This window comes from Bos indicus x Bos taurus, chromosome 10, assembly GCF_003369695.1.
Source record: "Bos indicus x Bos taurus breed Angus x Brahman F1 hybrid chromosome 10, Bos_hybrid_MaternalHap_v2.0, whole genome shotgun sequence".
Taxonomy (NCBI): domain Eukaryota; kingdom Metazoa; phylum Chordata; class Mammalia; order Artiodactyla; family Bovidae; genus Bos; species Bos indicus x Bos taurus.
In genome coordinates this window covers 58,820,634-58,843,471 of record NC_040085.1, presented here as the reverse complement: position 1 = coordinate 58,843,471, position 22,838 = coordinate 58,820,634, and the positions used below count along the sequence as shown (strand labels likewise).

The 22,838-nt window shown below is 43.6% G+C and overlaps 1 protein-coding gene across 1 annotated transcript; it reads left to right on the top strand.

The window, feature by feature from the left end:
* The first annotated feature begins 4,606 nt into the window (after positions 1 to 4,606).
* C10H15orf48 (chromosome 10 C15orf48 homolog) lies at positions 4,607 to 8,356 on the top strand. Its single transcript, XM_027554105.1, has 5 exons — positions 4,607 to 4,761; positions 4,900 to 4,960; positions 5,115 to 5,200; positions 6,379 to 6,439; positions 7,988 to 8,356. Exons 2-5 carry the CDS (start codon positions 4,925 to 4,927, stop codon positions 8,054 to 8,056), a joined length of 252 nt encoding a protein of 83 aa, XP_027409906.1. The 5' UTR covers positions 4,607 to 4,761; positions 4,900 to 4,924; the 3' UTR covers positions 8,057 to 8,356.
* The last annotated feature ends 14,482 nt before the right edge of the window (positions 8,357 to 22,838 follow it).

The following is a 22,838-nucleotide window of genomic DNA, read 5'->3' as shown; positions in this document are numbered from 1 at the left end:
TCCAACGGCATGTTGGCAATTTGATCTCTGGTTCCTCTACCTTTTCAAAATCCAGCTTGAACATTTGGAATTTCACAGTTCATGGACTGTTGAAGCCTGGCTTGGAGAATTTGAGCATTACTTTACTAGTGTGTGAGATGAGTGCAACTGTGCAGTAGTTTAAGCATTCTTTGGCATTGCCTTTCTTTGGGATTGAAATGAAAACTGACCTTTCCCAGTCCTGTGGCCACTGCTGAGTTTCCAAATTTGCTGGCATATTTGAGTGCAGCATTTTCACAGCATCATCTTTTAGGACTTGAAATAGAGTTCAACTGGAATTCCATCACCTCCACTAGCTTTGTTTTTAGTGATGCTTCCTAAGGCCCACTTCGCATTCCAGGATGTCTGGCTCTAGGTGAGGGATCACACTATGGTGATTGTCTGGGTTGTAAAGATCTTTTTTGTATAGTTCCTCTGTGTATTCTTGCCACCTCTTCTTAATATCTTCTGCTTCTTTTAGGTCCATACCATTTCTGTCCTTTATTGCTTTGCATGAAATGTTCCCTTGGTATCTAATTTTCTTGAAGAGATCTCTAGTCTTTCCCATTCTATTTTTCCCCTCTATTTCTTGAACGGCATTACATTAAACTCAAACTCCTTTCTGAGCCACATTACAGCATTAAACAATATGTACGGATGTGAGAGTTGGACCATAAAGAAGGCTGAGCACCAAAGAACTGATGCTTTTGAGTTGTGGTGCTGGAGAAGACACTTGAGAGTCCCTTGGACAGTAAGGAGATCAAACCAGTCAATCCTAAAGGAAATCAATCCTGAATATTCATTGGAAGGACTGATACTGAAGCTAAAACTCCAATCTTGTGGCCACCTGATTCAGAGAGCTGACTCATTAGAAAAGACCTTGGTGCTGGGAAAGATCGAGGGCAGAGGAGAAGGGGGCAAAAAAGGATGAGATAGTTGGATGGCTTCATTGACTCAGCAGACATGAGTTTGAGCAACCTCCTGGAGATGGTGAAGAACAGGGAAGCCTGGCCTGCTGTAGTCCGTGGAGTTGCAGAGTCGGACACGACGGTGCAACTGAGCAACAACAGACCGTATGAAATTTAGCAAATCCGTATTTGCTAACCCTGGTAACAGTCAGCCACTGAAGGATGGGCATGAAGGAATAATGAAGATGTTCAATGAAAAAATATTTGATTTTTCTTACAAAGCCCAAGCTGGGCTGACTAAAATCTAAGTTAGATTCCTAGAGTGGGAACCAAGTAGCTGTGGTTTCATGCCCCTGCAAGTCTGGGTTACAGCTAATACCTTCTTGCCCCACCTTTCTGTCTTTATAAAAGCTTTCTGTTTGTACTACCCCTTGGAACACCTTTCTAGTTCATCAACTATTGAATAAAGTCAATTAGGTCTTAAAATTGACTCCGTTGAATTTTATTTTTTAATACTATATACAATTTATACATTTTTAAAACATTTTAATCTAAACATTTCCAAACATTTAGTAATATGACAAACTCCCACATATCTATAAGCTAGATTAAATAGTATTTTGCTAAATTTGCTTCATTTGTTTTCTAACTGAAGTATTTTACGGTAAATCCCATACATCATATTTCTTAATCTCTTTAAAAATGTGCTTTTAAAAAAAGCCCATAATACCATTATCACACCTGAGAAAATCAACAATACTCCTTTAATATTTCATCTCTGGTCTGTATTTAAGTTTCTCTAATTGCTCCCAAAATGTCTTTTTACAGTTGGTTTGTTTATATTCAAATAAATATCCTCACCTTTGGTAAGATTTTTCAGAGCCCCTTAGTCAGAATTAATCACCTGTCTTTGGCACCAAATCATGTAAGAATTACATGGAAATTACTTACCCATGGAAAGTAAATTGGAAGAAACGTGATTTACCATGCCCCATTCCCAGAATAGTGCCTAGGCTACTATTACACAAAACTGCATTTTGAAAAGCAACGACTTTGGCAAAGCAGGGCTCTGAGTTTAATTTGGCTTGTGGGATCCTAGTTCCCCCACCAAGGATCAAACCCAGGTTCCCAGCAGTGGAATCTCAGAGTCTTAATCTCTGAGCCACCAGGGAATTCCCAAGGGCTACACATTTTATTTTTAACTTGTGGGCCATGATGGATTCCTATAAGATTTCCTTTTTCTCCTCCTTTCATCCTATAAACAATTTATCTTTAATTAAAATGAGACTTTTTCTTAGAACCTTCTGACAAGCTTTAGAAATTCTGCAGAAGGAGCATTAAAAGGCTTCTTTGATTCTGTTCAATACAAATTGTTCAGTGTCTGACTCTTTGTGACCCCATGGACTGCAGCACACCAGGCTTCCCTGTTCATCACCAATTCCCGGAGCTTGTTCAAACTCATGTCCATCAAGTCAGTGAGGCCATCCAACCATCCCATCCTCTGTCGTCCCCTTCTCCTCCTGCCTTCAATCTTTCCTAGCATCAGGGTCTTTTCAAAGGAGTCAGTTATTCTCATCAGATGGCCAGAGTACTAGAGTTTCAGCTCCGGCGTCAGTCCTTCCAATTAATATTCAGGACTGATTTCTTTTCAGATGGACTGGTTGGATCTCCTTGCAGTCCAAGGGACTCTCAAGAGTCTTCTCCAACACCACAGTTCAAAAGCATAAATTTTTAGCGTCCAGCTTTCTTCATAGTCCAACTCTCAGATCCATACATTACTACTGGAAAAACCATAGCTTTGACTAGATGGACCTTTGTTGGTAAAGCAATGTCTCTGCTTTTTAATGTGCTGTCTAGGTTGGTCATAGCTTTTCTTCCAAGGAGCAAGTGTCTTTTAATTTCATGGCTGCAGTCACCAGCTGCAATGATTTTGGAACCAAAAAAAAAAGAAAGTCTCACTGTTTCGATTGTTTCCCCATCTATTTGCCATGAAGTGATGGGACTGGATGGCTGGCATGAGCTTCTTTTTCTGAATGTTGAGTTTTAAGCCAACTTTTTTACTGTCCTCTTTCACTTTCATCAAGAGGCTCTTTAGTTCTTTACTTTCTGCCATAGGGGTGGTGTCATCTGCATATCTGAGGTTATTGATATTTCTGCTGGCAATCTTGATTCCCACTTGTGCTTCATCCAGCCTGGCATTTTGCTTGATGTACTGTGTCAGTTAAGTAGGCAGGGTGACAATATACAGCCTTGATGTACTCCTTTCCTGATTTGGAACCAGTCTGTTGTTGCATGTCCAGTTCTAACTTGCTTCTTGACATGCATGCAGATTTCTCAGGAGGCAGGTCAGGTGGTCTGGTATTCCCATCTCTTTAAGAATTTTCCATAGTTTGTTGTGAATACAAACTACAAAAAAGTTTTAATTTTCTTTGAAGTAATCAACACACATCTCCAGTTACAACTTGGATTACACAGGAAGAATTAGGTGGTAGTAACTGGGTTAGAAGTTATATTTATGTTCTGCCATATATAAAACAATTATTTGCAAATAACAATTACTATTGATTGAACGCCTACCTCAGGCAAAACAGAATGCTATATTCTTGGCATACAGTCTACCATTTTTTCCAATTCCCTGCTGAGCTAGGTTTGTCCCCATTTTATAAGAGCCATAAAGCCTAAGCAGTTTCCTTGAAGTCAGTCAGCTAATAAAGTGTGGCAGGGGTGGCCAACTGACCTGAACTCAGGTCAGTTTGAATGCAAAGTCCATGACTAGAACTAAAACCAGGTAACAGAGCTGGATCTGGCCCTTCACAGAACACTGTTTTTGATTTTACATTAACTTATATATAGCTTGAACTTCAAACAGTTTTAAAATAATTTTTTTAAAATAACTTTTTAAATAACTGAGCTTGCACTCTTGTCTTAATTTCAGTTGCTAAGAGTGGGGTGCAGAAACAACAGTGATATTGTCAGACAGAACTGGGCTCTGATTGCATCTCCACCACTTACTGCCTATATGACTAGAGCATCTCTGAGCCTAAAAAACTTGCGAAAATGTCGAAAAGATTCTTGTACAGCGTCTGGCACACAGATTATGATTTAATTATTATTCCCGTGATTCTGCAGCCGCCTGCATGTTCCGTGCAAGGCTTGTCTGCTAGCTTAGGGGTGAGTTAAAACCGGACAAGACAAAGCCAGCCTCCAGAGTCGTCTAAGAAATCTTCTCTTGGAAATCTCTCCAGTTGATTCTTTTTGTTTCTTCTCCCTCACATTTTTTTTTTTAATGGTTAAAAAATCAAGACAATAAGGAATTATTCTGAAAGGAACTTTACAGTTTACATGTGTGCCACATCCCATTTTTGGAGCTTTTAATGTGACTTGGATTAATTCTAATTTACTTGCCTGCACCAAGGAGCCTCCCATGGGACCCCCGTTTCTGCGGCTCCTTTTCCAGATCTCCTTTTAGAGGGGCTGCTTTTCACCAGTTTTGGCTATCCGAGCTCTCCTGGTTCTCAGTTGCAGGGGCGCTAACGGTCAGCCTCGGCTCGCTCCGAGCGGAGGTTGAGAACCGTGGCGGGCGGCAGGGGGCGCTCGCGTCCGGCTGCTCGGCGACTGAGGACACGGAGTCCTGCAGGGGGCGCCCAGTTGCCGGGCACCCGGCAGGGAAAGCAAGTCAAGCCCCGCACGGCCCCCGCGCGTCCCGCGTGATCAGAACGCTCCGGCCGGCCTTCCGGAGCGGGCGGGGTTGGTATATAAGCCGCGGGGGTTGAGGTCAGGATTCGGTTCTGGGCGTTGGCATCGTCCGCTCGTGAGGTCCCTCTGGATCCCCCAGGTGAGCCTCCCTCGGTTGAAGGCGCTGATCATCTGGCTCGAGGCTGGCTTTGGGATACGTTAGCCGGTTTGGCGCCTACCAGGTTGAGTCCTAATAGCTGAGTTTTGATCAATATCTTGGATTTTTTCCCCACTATAGATTTGGATTCTATTCTTAAGTCATCATGGGCTTTTTCCAACTCCTGATGAAAAAGAAGGAAGTAAGTTTTTAAAGCAAGTGAAAATTGTGACTAAAAAGATTAACTTTTAAAAATGAACAGATGGTGCCGATTTGGAGAAAATATAAAATGATATAGAGCTATTCTATTTCAAGTGTTTCGCATTGAAACATCAGAATATTTTATTCTCTGTTAGCTTATTCCTTTGGTGTTTTTCATGACCGTGGCAGCTGCTGGAGCTTCGTCATTCGCTGTGTATTCCCTTCGAAAATCCGATGTGATGTAAGTAAGCATTCATCATTTATTGAAACGTTTTTAGTAGTGTTAGGTTGACCTTCAGTTTATGAAATGCATGGTATCAGTTTCCTGGTTTTTCCCAGAGAATAAGAATGTCGAATTGTGAATTGGGAGTCAGGGCCAGAAAGCATCCAGGTTTCAGAAGGCTATTAAATGATGATATTGATGGAATAAGTTTGTTTCTTGTATCTAAATAGCCTTTCATCCATTTCAACCTTTCATCCTCCTCTTCTCCTGCAGCAAAATAAAGTTGTTTTTTTTTAAACATACATTTTGAAATGTAAAGTTCTTGGATAGTCTTTTGGGATATGTATTATCAATCTTAAATCATCATTTTAATGACATTTTAAAATGTCAGTTTACTAGAAAGGTCTTTCCTAATGTGGTAAAGTTGACTGATTCAGTTGTCTACAATAAACCTAATTTCAGCCCTGGATATAAGGTAAAATACCATGTATCCTGGAATATACTGCTGCTGCTGCTAAGTCACTTGAGTCGTGTCTGACTCTGTGCCACCCCATAGATGGCAGCCCATCCCTAGGATTCTCCTGGCAAGAACACTGGAGTGGGTTGCCATTGCCTTCTCCAATGCATGAAAATGAAAAGTGAAAGTGAAGTCGCTCAGTCACCTACTCTAAGCGACCCCATGGACTGCAGCCTCCCAGGCTCCTCTGTCCATGGGATTTTCCAGGCAAGAGTACTGGGGTGGGGTGCCATTGCCTTCTCCGTCCTGGAATATAAGGAACAGAAAAACTGAAAGTCATCTTGGCCCGGTGCAGAGCTCCATAGGCAGTAATGGGAGGTTCTGGCAGTTTACCACCTACAGGGTTCAAGCTGAGCCCTTCTGCCCCTCCCAGAAACTGGGGCAAGAGCTTAATTTGCTTGCTCTTAGCCTGGCACTTCTGCTCTGATTGCTCTCAGCTTATGAAAACATTTTCCAGTCTAGCCCCATAAAGGCACTACAGACCTTTTACCCTGCAGAGGAATTGATCCTTAATGTGTGAGCCAAACTGTGAAGCTTTTTAAAGAACTGTTCCATCAATTTCAGTTAGCAATGAATGCCTGAGTATGCACTCTGAGTCTGTCCCTAGAGTAGTATAAACTCAATATCAGAGTTGGTTTAAATGCACTTTAATGTTTAATCAGCTTTCTTTTTCTTTTAGCCTTGATCGAAAAAGAAATCCAGAACCTTGGGAAACTGTGGATCCTACTGTACCTACAAAGGTATTGCTACATTAAAATGTGATTTATACTTAGCCCAAACCTTAGCACCTTTGTCTGCAGAACAGATGTAATACCTTTCATGTTTAGGGCGCCATTTAGTGTAGTGTTAAAAGAGAGTGCTGTAGGATTGTGGAGATCTAGTTCACATCCTTGCTCTGTTATTCACAGGTGATTTTAGACAACTTGGTCTCTCTGAGGTTCTCAGAATCTATAAAATGGGCACAGTAATATTAGGCCCTGCCTCAGAGATTAGAGGCTTAAAGAAAATAAAGTAGATAAAGCCCTTTAGCATGGTGTCTGGCCCACAGTAAGCACTCAGATAATTAACTTTTATCATTATTGTGATACATCATCTCCTTTTTTAACTTGATTTTTATTTTATGTTGGAGCATAGTTGATTTCCAGTGTTCTATTACAATAGTTTCAGGTGTACAGCAAAGTAATTCAGTTATATAAATACATATATCCACATACATACATATATCCATTCTTTTTCCAATTCTTTTCCCATATAGGTTATTACAGAATACTGAGTAGAACTTCCCGTGCCATACATAGGTCCTTGTTGTTTATCTATTTTATATAAAGAAGTGTATATATGTCAGTCCCAGACTTCTGTTTTAGCCCTTTCCCCCTCTTTACCTTTGGTAACCATAATTTTGTTTTTGAAATCTATGAGTCTGTTTATGCATAATCTCATTTTATCCACTGTTTATCAAAAGTTAATATAAGGTCTATTGTGATAAATAACAGGAACTCCTAAAAACAGCAGTGGCATTCTCTGTAAGCAAAATTAGCTAATATCCACTCATCCAAATGAGTAGATTTTTAAGAATATTGAAAAGACTTTTTTACATTTTAAATATTTTGGAAGTAAACATGTAGTCTGTTGGAATGAACACGACTTAAAATTGTCTCCAAAAAGTTACATGTGTGTGTTTGTGTTTAAACAAAGCATTCTAATGACACAGCTTGACTTAGAGAAGGGCGTCTAGGATCTTTAAAGTTACCTACATCTCCCTGTTCCTGGGGGAATAGAAAACCTGTGCGAATAAATGAGAATCTCTGAATGTGAGTTCTTTAGAAGTCAAGACTTGTCCTCAGCTCTCCGTCTTTCCCCTTATTATGTAACTTGGATCATTTGTACCTTTGTTGAGTAAATATAGTGAGGAAATTTTAAGTGCCTAGCTCTGTGCTAGGAACATTATATAGCCACTCACATGGAACAGATACACTTTTTGAACTTTATAGTCCACATAAAATCATAGGAAATAAAAAAATCTAGAACCTGTTAAGTGAAAATGGGGTATATGTATATAATCTTTCTCGCTAATCCTGTAACACTCAGGAACCCAAAGACTTTATTTAGAGGGATAGAACCAGTACATGTTACTGTTTTAATTAGAGATGGGAAGAGGTGATTCTTTGGCTGCAAATGTTATGGTGATACTTTTTCCAGAGGGAACTATGTACAGATATGAAAAGGGGACCTGAGGATGGACAGATCCTAACAAAACATTTTGATTTTGTTTTATTTACTTTTTAAAGCTTGTAACAATCAACCAAGAATGGAAGCCCATTGAAGAGTTGCAGAAGGTCCGAAGGGCAACCAGGTGACCAGTCCTCGCCTTTTTCTTCCAAAGAGTACTCTATGAATCTAGTGGAAACACTTCTGCACAGGCTAGATTATGGATACCAGTGTGCGGAAATGCTTCTGCTACATTTTTAGGGCCTGCCTACGTTTTTGGACTCTGGATAAGGAATTATAAAGGTAGCACAGCATAACCACATAGTCCCAAAATAAGACTCTGTGTTGTTTTGTGCATTGAAATTTTTGTGTTTATAATGCCTAAATGTTTTTGCCTATAAAGATTTGTTAAATTTGATTGTCTATAATAAAATACAATTTGTGCAAGATTTCTTAAAGATCAGGTACATATTTAAATGGAGGGGAAAGATTTTTTTTATGGGAGATAAACACATTTTGAAGCATGGAGATTCACTTTTAAATTTTATTTATTTTTAATTTTTAAAAGATCTTCTTCTTCTTTTTTTTTACTTATTTTTTTGGTCATGCCACACGTCATGTGGGATCATTCTCCCACCAGGGATTGATCCTGGGCCTCCAGTGAAAGCTCTGAATCCTAACCACTAGGCCACTGGGTACCTTCATGGAGCTTCATCTTTCAGAAATAACACCTCATGCAAATTTCTGTATAATTTTTCCAAATTCATTCATTCACCAGAGATCTGTTGAATATCTGCTGTTAGCCACGCACTGTTTTGTGCAGCTGAGATAAATCAATGAACAAAACCAAATTTTGGAGGGAGAGGACTAAAAGATGGCAAGTACAATGAAGAAAGTGAAGACGAGATGGAGTATGAGATTTTGGGATTCGTCTTGGAGGAAGTACTGGGATTCTGGCGGTGGTGGGAATGCGGTGTATGTGAGACTGGCCCTCCAAATGCCAAGGCTGACAGTGGTGCTCATGTGGGGAGGGGAGGATGGAGGGCACCCCACAAGTTTGGGGCTTCTCTTCACGGGAGATCAAAGATGCAATCAAATCCAGCATGCCCCTTGGCGCTCCCCCTTGACTGTTCCTGAAAAAGAGACCAAATAGAAAATAGCTTTTCATTAACTTTTTAAAAAAATTGAGATATAATTCACAGAGCATGGTATTTAAAGTTCACAATTTGGTGGTTTTTTAGTAAATTCATGAAGTTTTACATTTCCAGCACCTAATTCCAGAACATCTTCATCACCCCAAAAGAACCTACTTCTGATCCCTCTGTCCCCAACCTCAGGCAAACACTAATCTTTGTCCCTATGGATTTGCCTATTCTCTGCACTTCAGATAAATAGGATCACGCCTTATGTGACCTTGGTGCTTAACTCTTAACAGCATAATGTTTTCAGGATCCCTCTGTGTTGTACCATGAATCAGTACTTTGGTCCTTTTTATGGTTGATATTCCATCATGTAGATATACCACATTTTGCTTATCCATCAGCTGACAGACATTTGGGTTGTTCCTACCTTTTGGCTGTTACAAAGAATGCTGCTGTGAACAGCCATGTGCAAGATTTTGTGTAGCCATATATTTTCATTTCTCTTGGGTATATACCCAGGTTCATTGACTCATAAAAATCATAAGTCCCTTTTTCTTAATTTCCATCTGAACGTAATAGAAATTTAAGAGAAGGGCTCAATTCTAACCACCTTCAGGGCAATAAAAATTAGCTAGATCTTACTAGATACTTGGCAATTCTGAAAGGATTAAAGCAAGACTACTTTTGCAACTTCTGCTACTTCCTTATTACCTCAAATTTTCCCAGATAAAAATCTCTGATTGTTGATCTCAAGGAATTACATGTACCAATTATGAAGTATAATTTTATTTGCTTAAGCTTCTGAAGAGCATTGTGGCACTGTAGAGGCAAATAAAAATGAACACCCTTGTGATGGTTGGCCAATTAGAGCAAATAGTAGTGTTTGGGAGGGGGGACTGTGCCTTTCAACTTTAAAACACAAGTCTGATTGAAATGCAGTGGCTTTACAAGATGAACAAGGTGGTGGAAAGTACCATGCAGTGGGTTTGGGAGGGGAAAAGGCCAACAGCAATATTGAAATGTACATTTCAAAAGATTTTTTGATTTTATTTTTGATAGTATTCTCAGCATTTTCCCCAAATGTTTTATTTTGAAAAAATTTCAAATATGCAGAGAAGTTGAAAAACTAGTACAAAGAACACACACTTTTTATCAGTTGACATTTTCCCACATTTGCTCTATCTTTCTGCATACTGTGCTCTTTTAAAATGAACTCTGAAACTAAGTTACAAGGTAAAGCTATTTATGCCTAAGAGTAAGGATATTCTAGCCATTGTTACACTATTATCAGTCCTACATCATGAGAAACGCTGGGCTGGAAGAAGTGCAAGCTGGAATCAAGATTGCCGGGAGAAATATCAATAACCTCAGATATGCAGATGACACCACCCTTATGGCAGAAAGTGAAGAGGAACTAAAAAACCTCTTGATGAAAGTGAAAGAAGAGAGTGAAAAAGTTGGCTTAAAGCTCAACATTCAGAAAATTAAGGTCACGGCATCCGGTCCCATCACTTCATGGGAAATAGATGGGAAAACAGTGAAAACAGTGTCAGACTTTATTTTTTGGGCTCCAAAATCACTGCAGATGATGATTGCAGCCATGAAATTAAAAGACGCTTACTCCTTGGAAGGAAAGTTATGACCAACCTAGATAGCATATTCAAAAGCAGAGACATTACTTTGCCAACAAAGGTCCGTCTAGTCAAGGCTATGGTTTTTCCAGTGGTCATGTATGGATGTGAGAGTTGGACTGTGAAGAAAGCTGAGTGCCGAAGAATTGATGCTTTTGAACTGTGGTGCTGGAGAAGACTCTTGAGTGTCCCTTGGACTGCAAGGAGATCCAACCAGTCCATCCTAAAGCAGATCAGTCCTGGGTGGTCGTTGGAAGGACTGATGCTGAAGCTGAAACTCCAATACTTTGGCCACCTCATGTGAAGAGTTGACTCATTGGAAAAGACTCTGATGCTGGGAGGGATTGGGGGCAGGAGGAGAAGGGGACAACAGAGGATGAGATGGTTGGATGGCATCACCAACTCGATGGACATGAGTCTGGGTGAACTCCGGGTGTTGGTGATGGACAGGGAGGCCTGGCATGCTGCAGTTCATGGGGTAGCAAGGAGTCGGACACAACTGAGCGACTGAACTGAACTGAACCAAAGAAAATTAACATTAATTCAATACTATCACCTAACATATGACCCATTTCCATTTCCTCTAATTTTAATGCCTTTTTTTTTTTAGAAGAAAAAAAATGAAAGAATCTTTCCTTCATTATTTTCTTAGAGTGAAGTCCTTTCTAATCATAACAAAATTATCAAGTCATGAGAGAATATATTGGTACACTGTGTACATAAAATTAATATATGCAGTTCAGTTCAGTTGCTCAGTCGTGTCCAACTCTCTGCAACCCCATCCACAGCACAGCAGGCCTCCCCGTCCATCACCAACTCCCGGAGTTTACCCAAACCCATGGCCACCGAGTTGGCGATGCCATCCAACCATCCCGTCCTCCGCCATCCCTCTCCCCTCCCGCCCCCAATCCCTCCCAGCACCAGGGCCATAACTGTATTTTTTAGTTCAGAGTCCTATCCAAGCTTCACTTGTTGCATTTGGTTGTTAGGCTGTTGTACTGAACACCTGACAGCTATGTGGTCATGGAGGTGACTCCCAGGGAGCTTATAGAACTTCTTTTCCTAGAGTTTGATCTGGATGAGATTCTCTTGGATTGTGGGCTTTGAATTTTAAAAGTTTGAGACATCATAATGACATTTTCAAGGGATCTAAATATTTAAGAAGTTGCACAGTTATTGGGCCTTCACTGTCTGGTGGGTGTTGTGCTGACCTCAAGGATCTGGCAGGAAAAGGAGACACACTTAAGAACAAATCCAAGCAATGTGATGACAATAAAGCAAGGGTAGAAACGAGCACATGGTACAAAGGAAACCTTCCCGAAGAACAAGGATCCCTGAAAACCTAGTTTCTTTAAAAACCAGTAATTAAAATTCAGAAAGGCAATTGAAGTAGAGACACATATTTACCAAGCCACAGAGGGCTCACATAGCATATCTTTAGAAACTTGAGTAGTTTAGTACATGAAATTTAATATTGGAGTGTAAGGTGGGATAGGATATTATGCTATTATCCTGCAAGCACAAAGAAACTAGACTAAGATTTTTATTATATATATGAGATGAGGATGGACATCATACAGTTTACTTAAGGGAATGTTGACTGTTACCAACTAGAGGTTTGTGATGTGCACTGGAGGAAACTTTGGTTGGAGGCCAGAGACCAGCTGCTGCCAGTGGTCCTGGGTCCAGGTGGTGAGTCATGACTAACTAAGGAAATGGCAGCGGGAATGGGGAAAGGCGGATGTACTTGAGCAGGATTGAAGTGGGGAAGACCTCAAGGCTTATTAGGCATGGCTGGGAGATGTCCAAAAGCGCCCTCGGATTTCTCACCCCAGTAGCTGGGTGGGTGGTGGTGCCAAGACCGAGCATACAGGAGGGAAATAAAATGGGATGTTCAAGGGAGGGGTAGATAAGGAATGAGTTAGGTTTTGGAATTGTTCATTGGAGAGCCCAGTAAGCTATCTAGGTAAATTATTTCTCAAGAACTGCAGAGATGTGTGTTGGAGACAGTTCAAAGAATGATAAAAGCCAGGGTGTGGATGAAACTGCCTACAGAGGGCAGTTATAGGTGGCTCAGACCGTAAAGCGTCTGCCTGCAATGTGGGATTCCCGGGTTGGGAAGATCCCCTGGAGAAGGAAATGGTAACTCACTCCAGTACTCTTGCCTAGAAAATTCCATAGATGGAGGAGCCTGGTGGGCTACAGTCCATGGGGTCGCCAAGAGTCGGACACGACTGAGTGACTTCACTTTCACTTTCTTTCATGAAGCCTGAACAGACAGAGAGGAGTGTCATCATGAAAGACATGGGCTGGAAAGAGGATTTGGTCCCTGGTGAGGACTGAGAGAGGGTTCCCAGGTGACTCAGTGGATAAAGAATCTGTCTGCAATGCAGGAGACACAAGAGGGTTCAATCCCTGGGTTCAATTCCCTGAAGAAGGGTATGGCAAAGCACTCAAGTGTTCTTACCTGGAGAATCCCATGGACAGAGGAGCCTGGTGGGCTACAATCCATGGGGCCGCAGAGACATGACTGAAGTGACTGAGCACATACACACAAGGACTGAGAAATATGGGGAAGGAGAATCAGGGGATACATCATGGAGCCCAAAGAAGAAGGAATACTCTTCCCTCATTGGTTCCAGTTTGCAATTAAACCAAAGCCCAGAGTCCTTCAGCTAATGGCCTTGAGCCTTAAGCAGACACCCATAATTCTCTCTTACATAAAAAGAAAATATGGAATTAAGCTTTCTGAATAAAAAGGTTAAAGTCCATATCACTAAAAAACGAGTGAAGTCTAATTATGTACTAACTCAACATTATTTTCTTGGGGAAATTTTCTCACATTTTAGTTGAGACTTTGGAGAATGAAACTACAGGCTCTGAAATCAGAACACTCTGCCACTTTTCTACCTATGTTTTGTAACTCAGATTCCTGGTCTATGAACTTGGGTTAATCTGTACCTGCTTGGGTTAGTTGTGAAGATTATGTGAGATAAAAATATCTAATTTGGTGCTTAACATGTAGTAGTTGCTGAGTGTGTGTGTGTGTGTGTGTGTGTGTATTCAGTTGCTCAGTTTTGTTCAACTCTTTGCAACCAGCCTACCAGGCACCTCTATTCATGAGATTGTTCAGGCAAGAATACTGGAGTGTTGCCATTCTCTTCTCCAGGGGATCTTCCCAACCCAGGGATTGAACCTGAGTCTCCTGTATCTCCTGCATTGGCAGGCAGATTCTTTACCTCTAGCATCATATCATGGTCCTTTTTGCTTTCTAAAGAATGATTATTACTATAAAAGAGAAAGCTCTTAATGTGTTGAAAATTATATTCTTCCATGAGTGAGAATATTGCCTGTTTGAAATTCACACATGTCGACTTCTGGTAACTGGTCCACCTTTGGCTCACAACGCCCCAGTTATAAACCTTTGCCAGGGCACAGACACACCCAAAGATAAACACGTCTCACCTTTACTCTTACCTACACAGATACCGAGCTAGAAATAAGAGCCTCTGCATGTGTGCGCACATTTAGAAAATACATAATAGCAAAAGTAATTATATATATATATAAAATATATGGACATGAACTTGAGCAAATTCTGAGATAGTGGAGGGCAGAGGAGCCTGGTGTGCTGCAGTCCATAGGGTTGCAAAGAGTCAGACACAATTCAGAGACTGAACAACAGCAACGTATGTAATGTTAAAAGTGTCACTAGCAACCTACTTATATTTTAGTAATCACTGTATTCCACAAACACACGACGTATATTCTTACGTTCAAAAATGATGGTATGTGGAGTTCCTTGGCAGTCCTCCACTCCATGCTTTTACTGCAGAGAGCCTGGGTTCAATCCCTGGTTAAGGAACTAAGATCCCACATCCCACAAGCCATGCAGAATGGCAAAAAAAAAAAAAAAATTGTATGAATAAGGAAGGGAGGTGAAGTTGAATATATGTATGTAAGAGAACACTAGGAATCTAGTTAGTTTTCCTGGTAATTATTCCTTATAATATCTTTTCTCCATGCTTAGAAAGTTACTTTCAGGTATTTATGTAGTTTCTCCCTAAAAACTAAGGCTTTGGTTTTGGAAGTGTTTTCCTACATCATTTGCCTGTGTGCTTACTACTTAGCTTTAAAATGAAAATTAGAATACAATTAAGGGAAAAAAACCAAAACCCAATTTGATAACTCTTGCTAACATGCTAAAAACAAATTGCTCTTTCACCTGGTGTGACTTATGATACATATATAATAAAATATTGCTTATTTGGAGAGAGGGCATACTATTTAAAAAATTAAACTCTGCTTTTTTGTATTTTTACCAAGTAATACATGTGATTTTTCCTTTACTTAGCTGTGTGTAATCATGAAGTCGATACCATTCTATTCCTTGGGTGTTTGTTCAGGCTACATTGCCTCAGGCAAGTTAACCTGATTATTTTATAATGCCTATGTTTATCTCAATTTTCCTTACCAACATTAACAAGGAATGGGTTCATGTCACAAGGCAAATGTGACTGCTTGTTATTTTGGGGACAAGTTCATTGAGTCAACCACTGGACATTTCTCAAATTTTGTTTCAGATTTTTGAAAGTAGCATCATTTATTTATTTTTACATTTAGACATCCTTTAGATACTTTGAGGCTTTCCGGATGTGCATACCCTTCAGGGCACAAAGACTTGAACTTCTTGGTTTGCATAATTTTGTGGGGTTTTCTGGGTCAATTGAATAATGAACCATTTTCAGAGATCACCTCCAGGCTACTTACTGGGAAAACGCACCGTTTACTTTTTAAATTGAAGTATAGTTTAGACAGAATAAAATAAACAGGACATAATGGTTCAGTTAGAAGAGTTTTGAAAATTATATGCACCCATGGAAGTATCAGGCAAAACAAGTGAAACTGAAAGTCTCTCAGTCACGTCCGACTCTCTGCAACCCCGGACTATATAGTCCATGGAATTCTCCAGGCCAGAATATTAGAGTGGGTAGCCTTTCCCTTCTCCAGGGGATCTTCCCAACCCAGGGATTGAACCCAGGTCTCCCACACTGCAGGCAGATTCTTTACCAGCTGAGCCACAAAGGAAGCCCATCAGGCAAAGCAAGCTATTGAACATTTCTATCACCCCAGAAAGTTCTCTTGTGGCACAATTTACTTTAAAACCCACCAAACTGTACACTTTAAAAGGGTGAGTTTTATGGCATGTGAATTATGTTTTTAAAAAATCTGCTCTATATTTACTTGCTGTCTCACCTCAAGAAATAACAGAGGTTGGCATAACTTTTTCTATCGTATGTAGTAGTCGGCCCCCAGCCCCCACATACTATTACATTTTGGTTGTTTTCTTTTCTGAAAACAGAAAATTGGAAGTTATTGCAGATTGTAAGAAACACACCAACAAGACCACCTGGGCCAGGCCCGGGTGTAGTTCAGGCTGTCCCTGCAGTGATAACAAGCGGGCTTCCCTGGGCTCGGTGTGGATAGACCTGGAAGCAGAGTTCGGACACTGGGTTGCCCTGATATCTAAATGATGTAAACATTACCACCCACAGAGGAAGGGCCCAGGGAGAGTACAAGAGTTACTATAGCAACTAGATTATCCGGGCAAATAAATCCTCTCCAGGACAAGGCTGTAACCAGGCAAAGCAGGAGAAGTCACAGTTGACTTCACAACTGGATTAGTGTATTCTCCACCAACTCCTCTATGGTGTATGTCAGAGCTTGCCCAGAGAGTAAGGAACCTTCCATATCACCAAACCCAGTCCTCCCAAACCACACTAGGAAGCTGGGTCATACTTTCAGTAAAAACAGCTGTTTTCAAACCTGAGCTGTTCTCAAACACCAGACTCTCGTGTAAAGCATGTTAAAATGTGGATTGTTGCTGTTGTTTTAGTCAATAAGTCATATCTGACGCTTTGCGACCCCGTGGACTGTAGCCTTCCAGGCTCCTCTGTCCATGGGGATTCTCCTGCCATGAACACTGGAGTGGGTTACTATTTCTTCTCCAGGGTATCTTCCTGACATAGAGATCGAACCTGGGTCTCCTGCATTGGCAGGTTGGTTCTTTACCACTGAGCCAACTGGGAAGCCCAAAACATGGATTGCTGTGCTCCCAATGCAAAGCTTCTGCTTTAGTGGTTCTGAGGTGGGACCTAAGTATTTGGGGTTTTAATGCCTCCCCCAGTCCAGGCTGCCTGCTCAGTCACACTGACCCCAGCACCCTAACCTGAGGAGTGGTGGGTCTAGAAGGTGTCCGTGGGGTTAGATGCAGATGCCTTTTTGACATCTTTGTTTCTCTGCAGAGATGACACTACTGACCACCTGTGTCAGGACAGATGGCAGTGATTCTACCAGTAGAAATCAAATCTGACATGAATTTGGCTTCATGGTGGGCACAGTGGGCAGGGAGCAAGCAGACAGGTCAGCATGTGACTCCAGGCTCTGCCAGTCTAGAGCTGGGTGACCTGGGTGGGTTTCCTAACTTCTCAGAACATTGCTTTGCAAAAGGGAATTCATCTCAAGGGTAAGCCAGTGCAATGGGTTAATATTTAGAAATGTCTTCACTGAGATATCTTATATCTGCACTATTTCCTCATTGCCCTTCTTCCCTCCAGTGTTCAGTCAGAGCACCTTTTGCCTCAGGGTAAGGACTGAGATGCAAAAACAGTCCTCCTCTGGAACTTCCCTGGTAGTCAAGTGGTTACGAATCTGCCTTCCTCACCAATTCCCTGATGCATTCCCTGACTCAGGTTTGATCCCTGGTCAGGGAACTAAGCTTCTTCCGGTGGCTCAGCGGTTAAAGAATTTGCCTGTAATACAGGAGACACAGGTTCAATCCCTGGGGCAGGGCAGTTTCCTGGAGGAAGAAGTGGCAATCCTCTCCAGTGTTCTTTCTCGGAGAGTCCTGTGGATAGAGAAGCCCGGTGGGCTAAAGTCTATGGGGTTCCAGAGTCAGACGCGACTGAGTGACTAAATATGCATGAAAGGAACTAAGATCCCACATGTGCTACGCTATGCTATGCGCTATGCTCTGTCGTGTCTGACTCTTTTGCTACCCCATGGACTGTAGCCTGCCAGGCTTCTTTGTCCATGACATTTCCCAGGCAATGGGGCAAGTAAGTCCTTCCTCCTCCCCCAGCCACAACTTCTGAGCCTGCACACCACAACTAGAGAAGCCTGCACATTGCAGTGAAGACCCAGCACAGCCTCATCACCTGGGTCCACACCCATACCTCCTGAATCTACGTCTCTGGCAGGGAGGCCCAGGATTCTGGGTTCAGTACACAGCCTCTTCAGGGTCCTGCATGGCTTAAGTTTGAGAAGCTCTGGTCTAGAACAAATAAATAGAAACACAGAGGCTTCGAAATCCATAGCTGACACCATAGCCTGCCCCAAAGCCAGTAGGCACATATTTGTGGCAAGTTGGGAGAGAAAGGGTTTTTCTTTGGCAGACAAACCTTGGGAAATTGAGCCCAGAGGTTATGTTCTAAGCCACAGCATCTGGAAGACTTTGTGATGGTATAGTAGCCATCTGTATATCCCAAAGGAAAACCAGTTTGATGAGCAGGAAGAAGAGAGGATGAGAAGGAGCTGAGATTAGATCTTGAAGTACCTGCAGGGTTTTCTGTCTCCATGTCTGTGGTCCTGTGAAGCCCTGGCTTGAAAATGGCTTATTGTGTCAGACAGACTCTCTCAGAAGCTTAAAGAGACAAGAGTGACAGCCAGGAGGAAAGTCAGGGACATCATAGTGTCACTTGCACCCTAAGTTATTGAAGGAGTACGGATGGAAAGAAGTCAATCAGGAGAGAGAGGGGGGACCTGAGCAGAAAGTGAGGAAGGGGCTGGGGTGTGGGCAGCTGCATGTGTCCAGAGTCACTAGGATTATTGCTATGAGCTCAGGGCCTGGAAAGGGTGCAGGCAGTTCAGAGGCAGAGCCTCAGTCACCCTGCATCTCCTGATTGTAGACTGGTCAGTGTCTCGTCCAATTGATCTGAGGGTCACTCCTTCAGGCCTGCCCTTGACCTCGCCCTGAGCAGACCCTGGGGAAGGTTCCATCTGGGGTGGTTCCCTGCAGACCTCTGACTATGGAGGAGCTGGCGCTGAGGAGGGGAAGGTGCTGGCAGAGACAGGGGATTGGGGGTAGGTTGCATTGCCCTGCAGTGTTGGGCAATATGGGAGTGTCCCTGCGGTTCCTGGAGAGTTGGCTCATTCCCTTGACCAAAAACAAAACTGGGGCGCCCTTGGTGAGGTCAGTTTCAGTTTCAGCTGCTTTGCACACACAAAAAATTCTATTTCCTCTTTACTGGAAAACTTACACCTAAAACTTAAGTGTGTTGTTGGGTGAGTCAGGAGATGTGGGTTTCCTCTTACTCTGAAGGACCTTTGGGGAAATGACCCACACAGTCAGCGGGTGGTGGCACCTTGTTCAGTATGCTCAGAACATGGTCCATGATGGACGGGTTGTTGGGTGCCTGGATCCATGTGCAGACCTCTTCCTCAAAGGAGCCTTTGCTGAGGCCCAGGCAGATCCTCTTGCCCGCACTTCCACAGTCCTGTGACCCTTTCCTTTAATAACTTTTTCACAGACTCATTTTATGTGCATTGGGGAAACTCATTTCTTCCCCCACAAATCTGGAGCGCCATGGGGACCTATTTTCCACTTGTCATTGGATCACTAAGTCACTGGTGTAAGCCTGGTGTGTCATGGGCACTCGTCATATCTATTTGTTGGATACATGAATACTTAAATGTATGCCAAAGTTCAATTATGGCACGAGTCTTTGCAAAAGGATTCATCACGGTTGAATCATCCAGAAAACACTTAAGGGGCATCTGCTACCTGCCATGTGCCGTGCTAGGTGATACGGTGAGAGGGCTTATATGAAGGTAAAGATAACAGGGGCACAGGTGGAACTTCCCTGGTGGTCCAGTGGTTAAGATGCCACACTTCCAGTGTGGGGGGTGCAAGTTTAATCCCTGATTGGGGAACAAAGATACTACTTGCCACAGGGCCAAAAAAAGAAAAGAAAAGAAGCACAGGCTGGGGGTAAGGCCCACCCTCTGCTGTGGCTGCTCTGGTGTCTTATCTTGTTGTTCTTCCTGTGAAGGAAGCTGTTTCATACCTGGTCATGGTTGGGGGTAATCAAGAGCACATCCTAGCTCTCACGGTTAGAGAAACAGATGTCGCCATCCTACGTGGGAGCCTTGCATAGTCAGACAGTCCATGAACCACCTAGATTTAGAATTAGAGGCATAGGAAGTTGGACATGGGGGAGATCTCACGGATGGCTCATTAAGTCTGCTCACCCTGGACCCCCACACACAGACCAACCTGTGCTCGAGGTTCCGAGAGCCCCAAGCTCTCTGCATCTGAAAAGCTGGGAAAGAATGGCCCAAGAGATGTGGTGAGGATTCAATGACATGATGCTCACAACACTTCTGTGAAGAACCTGGCCAGTGAGGGGAGGGTCCTGCCCACTCCAAACACACGGGCCATACTGCCAACCTCCCTCCCATCGGCCCCAGGCTCTCTGTGCTCTGGACAGCTCTCTGGGGCAAGGTCATGCTGCCCAGTGGGCAAGGGAGCTGAGGTCACTGTCTGCTCTCCATCCTTGTCCCTGAGTCACTGCCTGGGCCTGAAAAGGGGAAAGCCAGCCTTGCTGGCTGCAGCCATGCTCTTGGCACCACTGGTTCTGGAGATCCTTACTGTCCCTCAGGGTCTGCTAATGCCTGGGGTCCAGCAGTTGCCGAGGACAGCAGGCAGACAGTAGAGTCAGGAGCCCTCTCTCCACTTCGCTGCCTGTGTCCCACAGAGCCTGCCTCTGGGGAAGCTGTGAGGTGTGTGGTGTTTTTTTCCAGTCCCTTCTGTTGGTGTCAGTTCGGCCGCCCACAAGCCGCCCACCCAGGGTGCTCACATCAGCTACCTTCACTGTGACCCATGGCTCTTGGCTCACTCATACTGAAAGCTGGCTGGCATCCTGGAGAACTCATGGCCCCTCACACGGAAGCCATGGAATTTCCCCAGTAAGGTGTCTTTGGCAACTCCAAGGCCACAGGAAGGTCATAGCTGGTGAGACACAGACAGAATGTGAGGGAGGAAGCGCCAGCCCTGGCCACACTGGCCCCCCCACCCCGCAAGAGGACAGAAAAGCTCCGAGTCTCCGCAGACAGGAATCTGACACAACCAGGGAGCACCGCAGCTGCAGGCGGGTCTCACATTTCACACCGACACCAGACTCCCCCATCTAGAGCCGGAGTTCTCAGCCCCGGCTGCACCCAAGACCAGGTACATCAGAATCTCTGGGGCGGGACCAAAGTGGTTACCTGCGCTTTTTTAAGTCCTCCAGGTGTTTGCTGTGTGCACAAGGTGTTGAGGGTCACTACTTGGGAAAATAAAACCCTTAAACCAAATCTCTGTGTTTGGGTGTGTGAGGCCTGGGGGCAGCCTAGGTTCACATCCTGCCCCCACTACTTATTAGTTGTGCCTTCACAATTCTTTCCGAGTTTGAAGCCTCAATCTCCTCATCTGTTAAAATGAGAATAATAATGTAAGTGTCTACTTTGTGGGATTAGATGTGACAATCTGCTTATAATAGCGCAGGTCACTCCCTCCTATTTCCTTATAAGTCATACTCTGTCTTGTCTGTACCTCAAAAATGTGAAACCTGCATCTGCCCAGCTTGGAGTGCCCAATACTTTGTCTATACTGTGCTTTGCACATCGCTATACTCAATAAATACGAGTTAAATAAAGGAATTGGAAGGTCATTCTTGTGCAGTGCTAAGACTTGTTTCCTAATTTAGCTCTGGAGTAAATCCAGAGTCCATATACTGATTCTGTTTAGCAAATTATAGCCTTTTTGAGTTCCGCTATGTGCTGGGCTCTAAGTATTTGAAGATAAAGACACAATTGCTGTCACTGAGGAGTTGAGTCTGGCAGGGACACAGATTCATGACCTCACATTTTATCATCTATAAAGTTAGTACAGAAGCACCCCAGGCAAGAGGACGAGGACGAGGTGCAGGAGGAGGAACAAGAGGAGGGTGAGGAGGAGGGGGAGGTAGAGGAGGAGAAGAGGAGGAAGGAAGTATTCACACAGAGAATGGGAGATGACTTTTGAGGGGTTTTTTTTTCAAGGTTTTTTTTTTTATTATTATTAATTTAGTTTTGGCTGTGCAGGGTCTTGGTTGCTGTGTGGGTTTTTCTCTAGTTGCTGCGAGCAGGAGCTCACAGTTGTGGTGTAAGGGCTTCTCACTGCCACCAGCCCCAGGTGCTTGGGCTTCAGGGGTCCTAACTCATGGGCTCAATAGTAGCAGCTCTTGGGCTCTGGAGCGCAGACTCAGTGGTAGCGCAGAGGCTGAGTTGCTCCTCGGTGCGCACGTGAGAGCGCACGTGCCCGTACATGTGCATGCTCAGTCCGTCGACTCTTTACGACCCCATGGGCTGTAGTCCGTCAGGCTCTTCTGTCCCTGGCAATTTCCGAGCAAGAATAGGAGAGTGGGTCGCTATTTCCCCTTCCAGGGGATCCTCCTGACCCAGGGAGGGAACTCCCAGTCTCCTGCATTGGCTGAGGTGGGTCATAACAATGGGAAGGAGCTTGTCAGGTGGAGAAGCAGAGAAGGGTGTTGGAGGCAGAGGGAACGGCACCGACAAAGCCAGAGAGGCCTGGAGGATGTCGCGCCATGTTCGAGAGTGGTGTGACAAGGCAGGAAGGAGCATGGGGTCCACATGGTGGGAGATGAGGCTGGGCAGTCAGGTTGAAGCCCAACTGGGAAAGGCTTGGGGGCTGGGCGAAGAGGCTGGGGCTTTATCCTGTAAGGACAGAGGGCCCCGTCATGTCTGTGGGCCGGAAAGGCAAACAGGGCACGCCTGTGTTTGGTTTCCTTCCTTAAGGCATTAAGGCAGCCACTCCTCGCCCGGGTGAGCCCTGCCCGGAGTTACTGAGCAGCCTTTCCTCCTGGTCCCCGCCCGGGAGAGCCTGTCAGGTTGGGTCAAGCTTTGTCCCCGCTTCCTGCTGTCAGAGGGGCAGATGAATGAGATGGGTGTGGAGGAAGGTGCAGGCGGGGGTGGCCATATTTTCCGTTGAGTTTCGTTCACTGGACGCTGGACTTTGGGGTTCAAACCAACTGGAAAATCTGGGGCAGCCTACCCTAAAC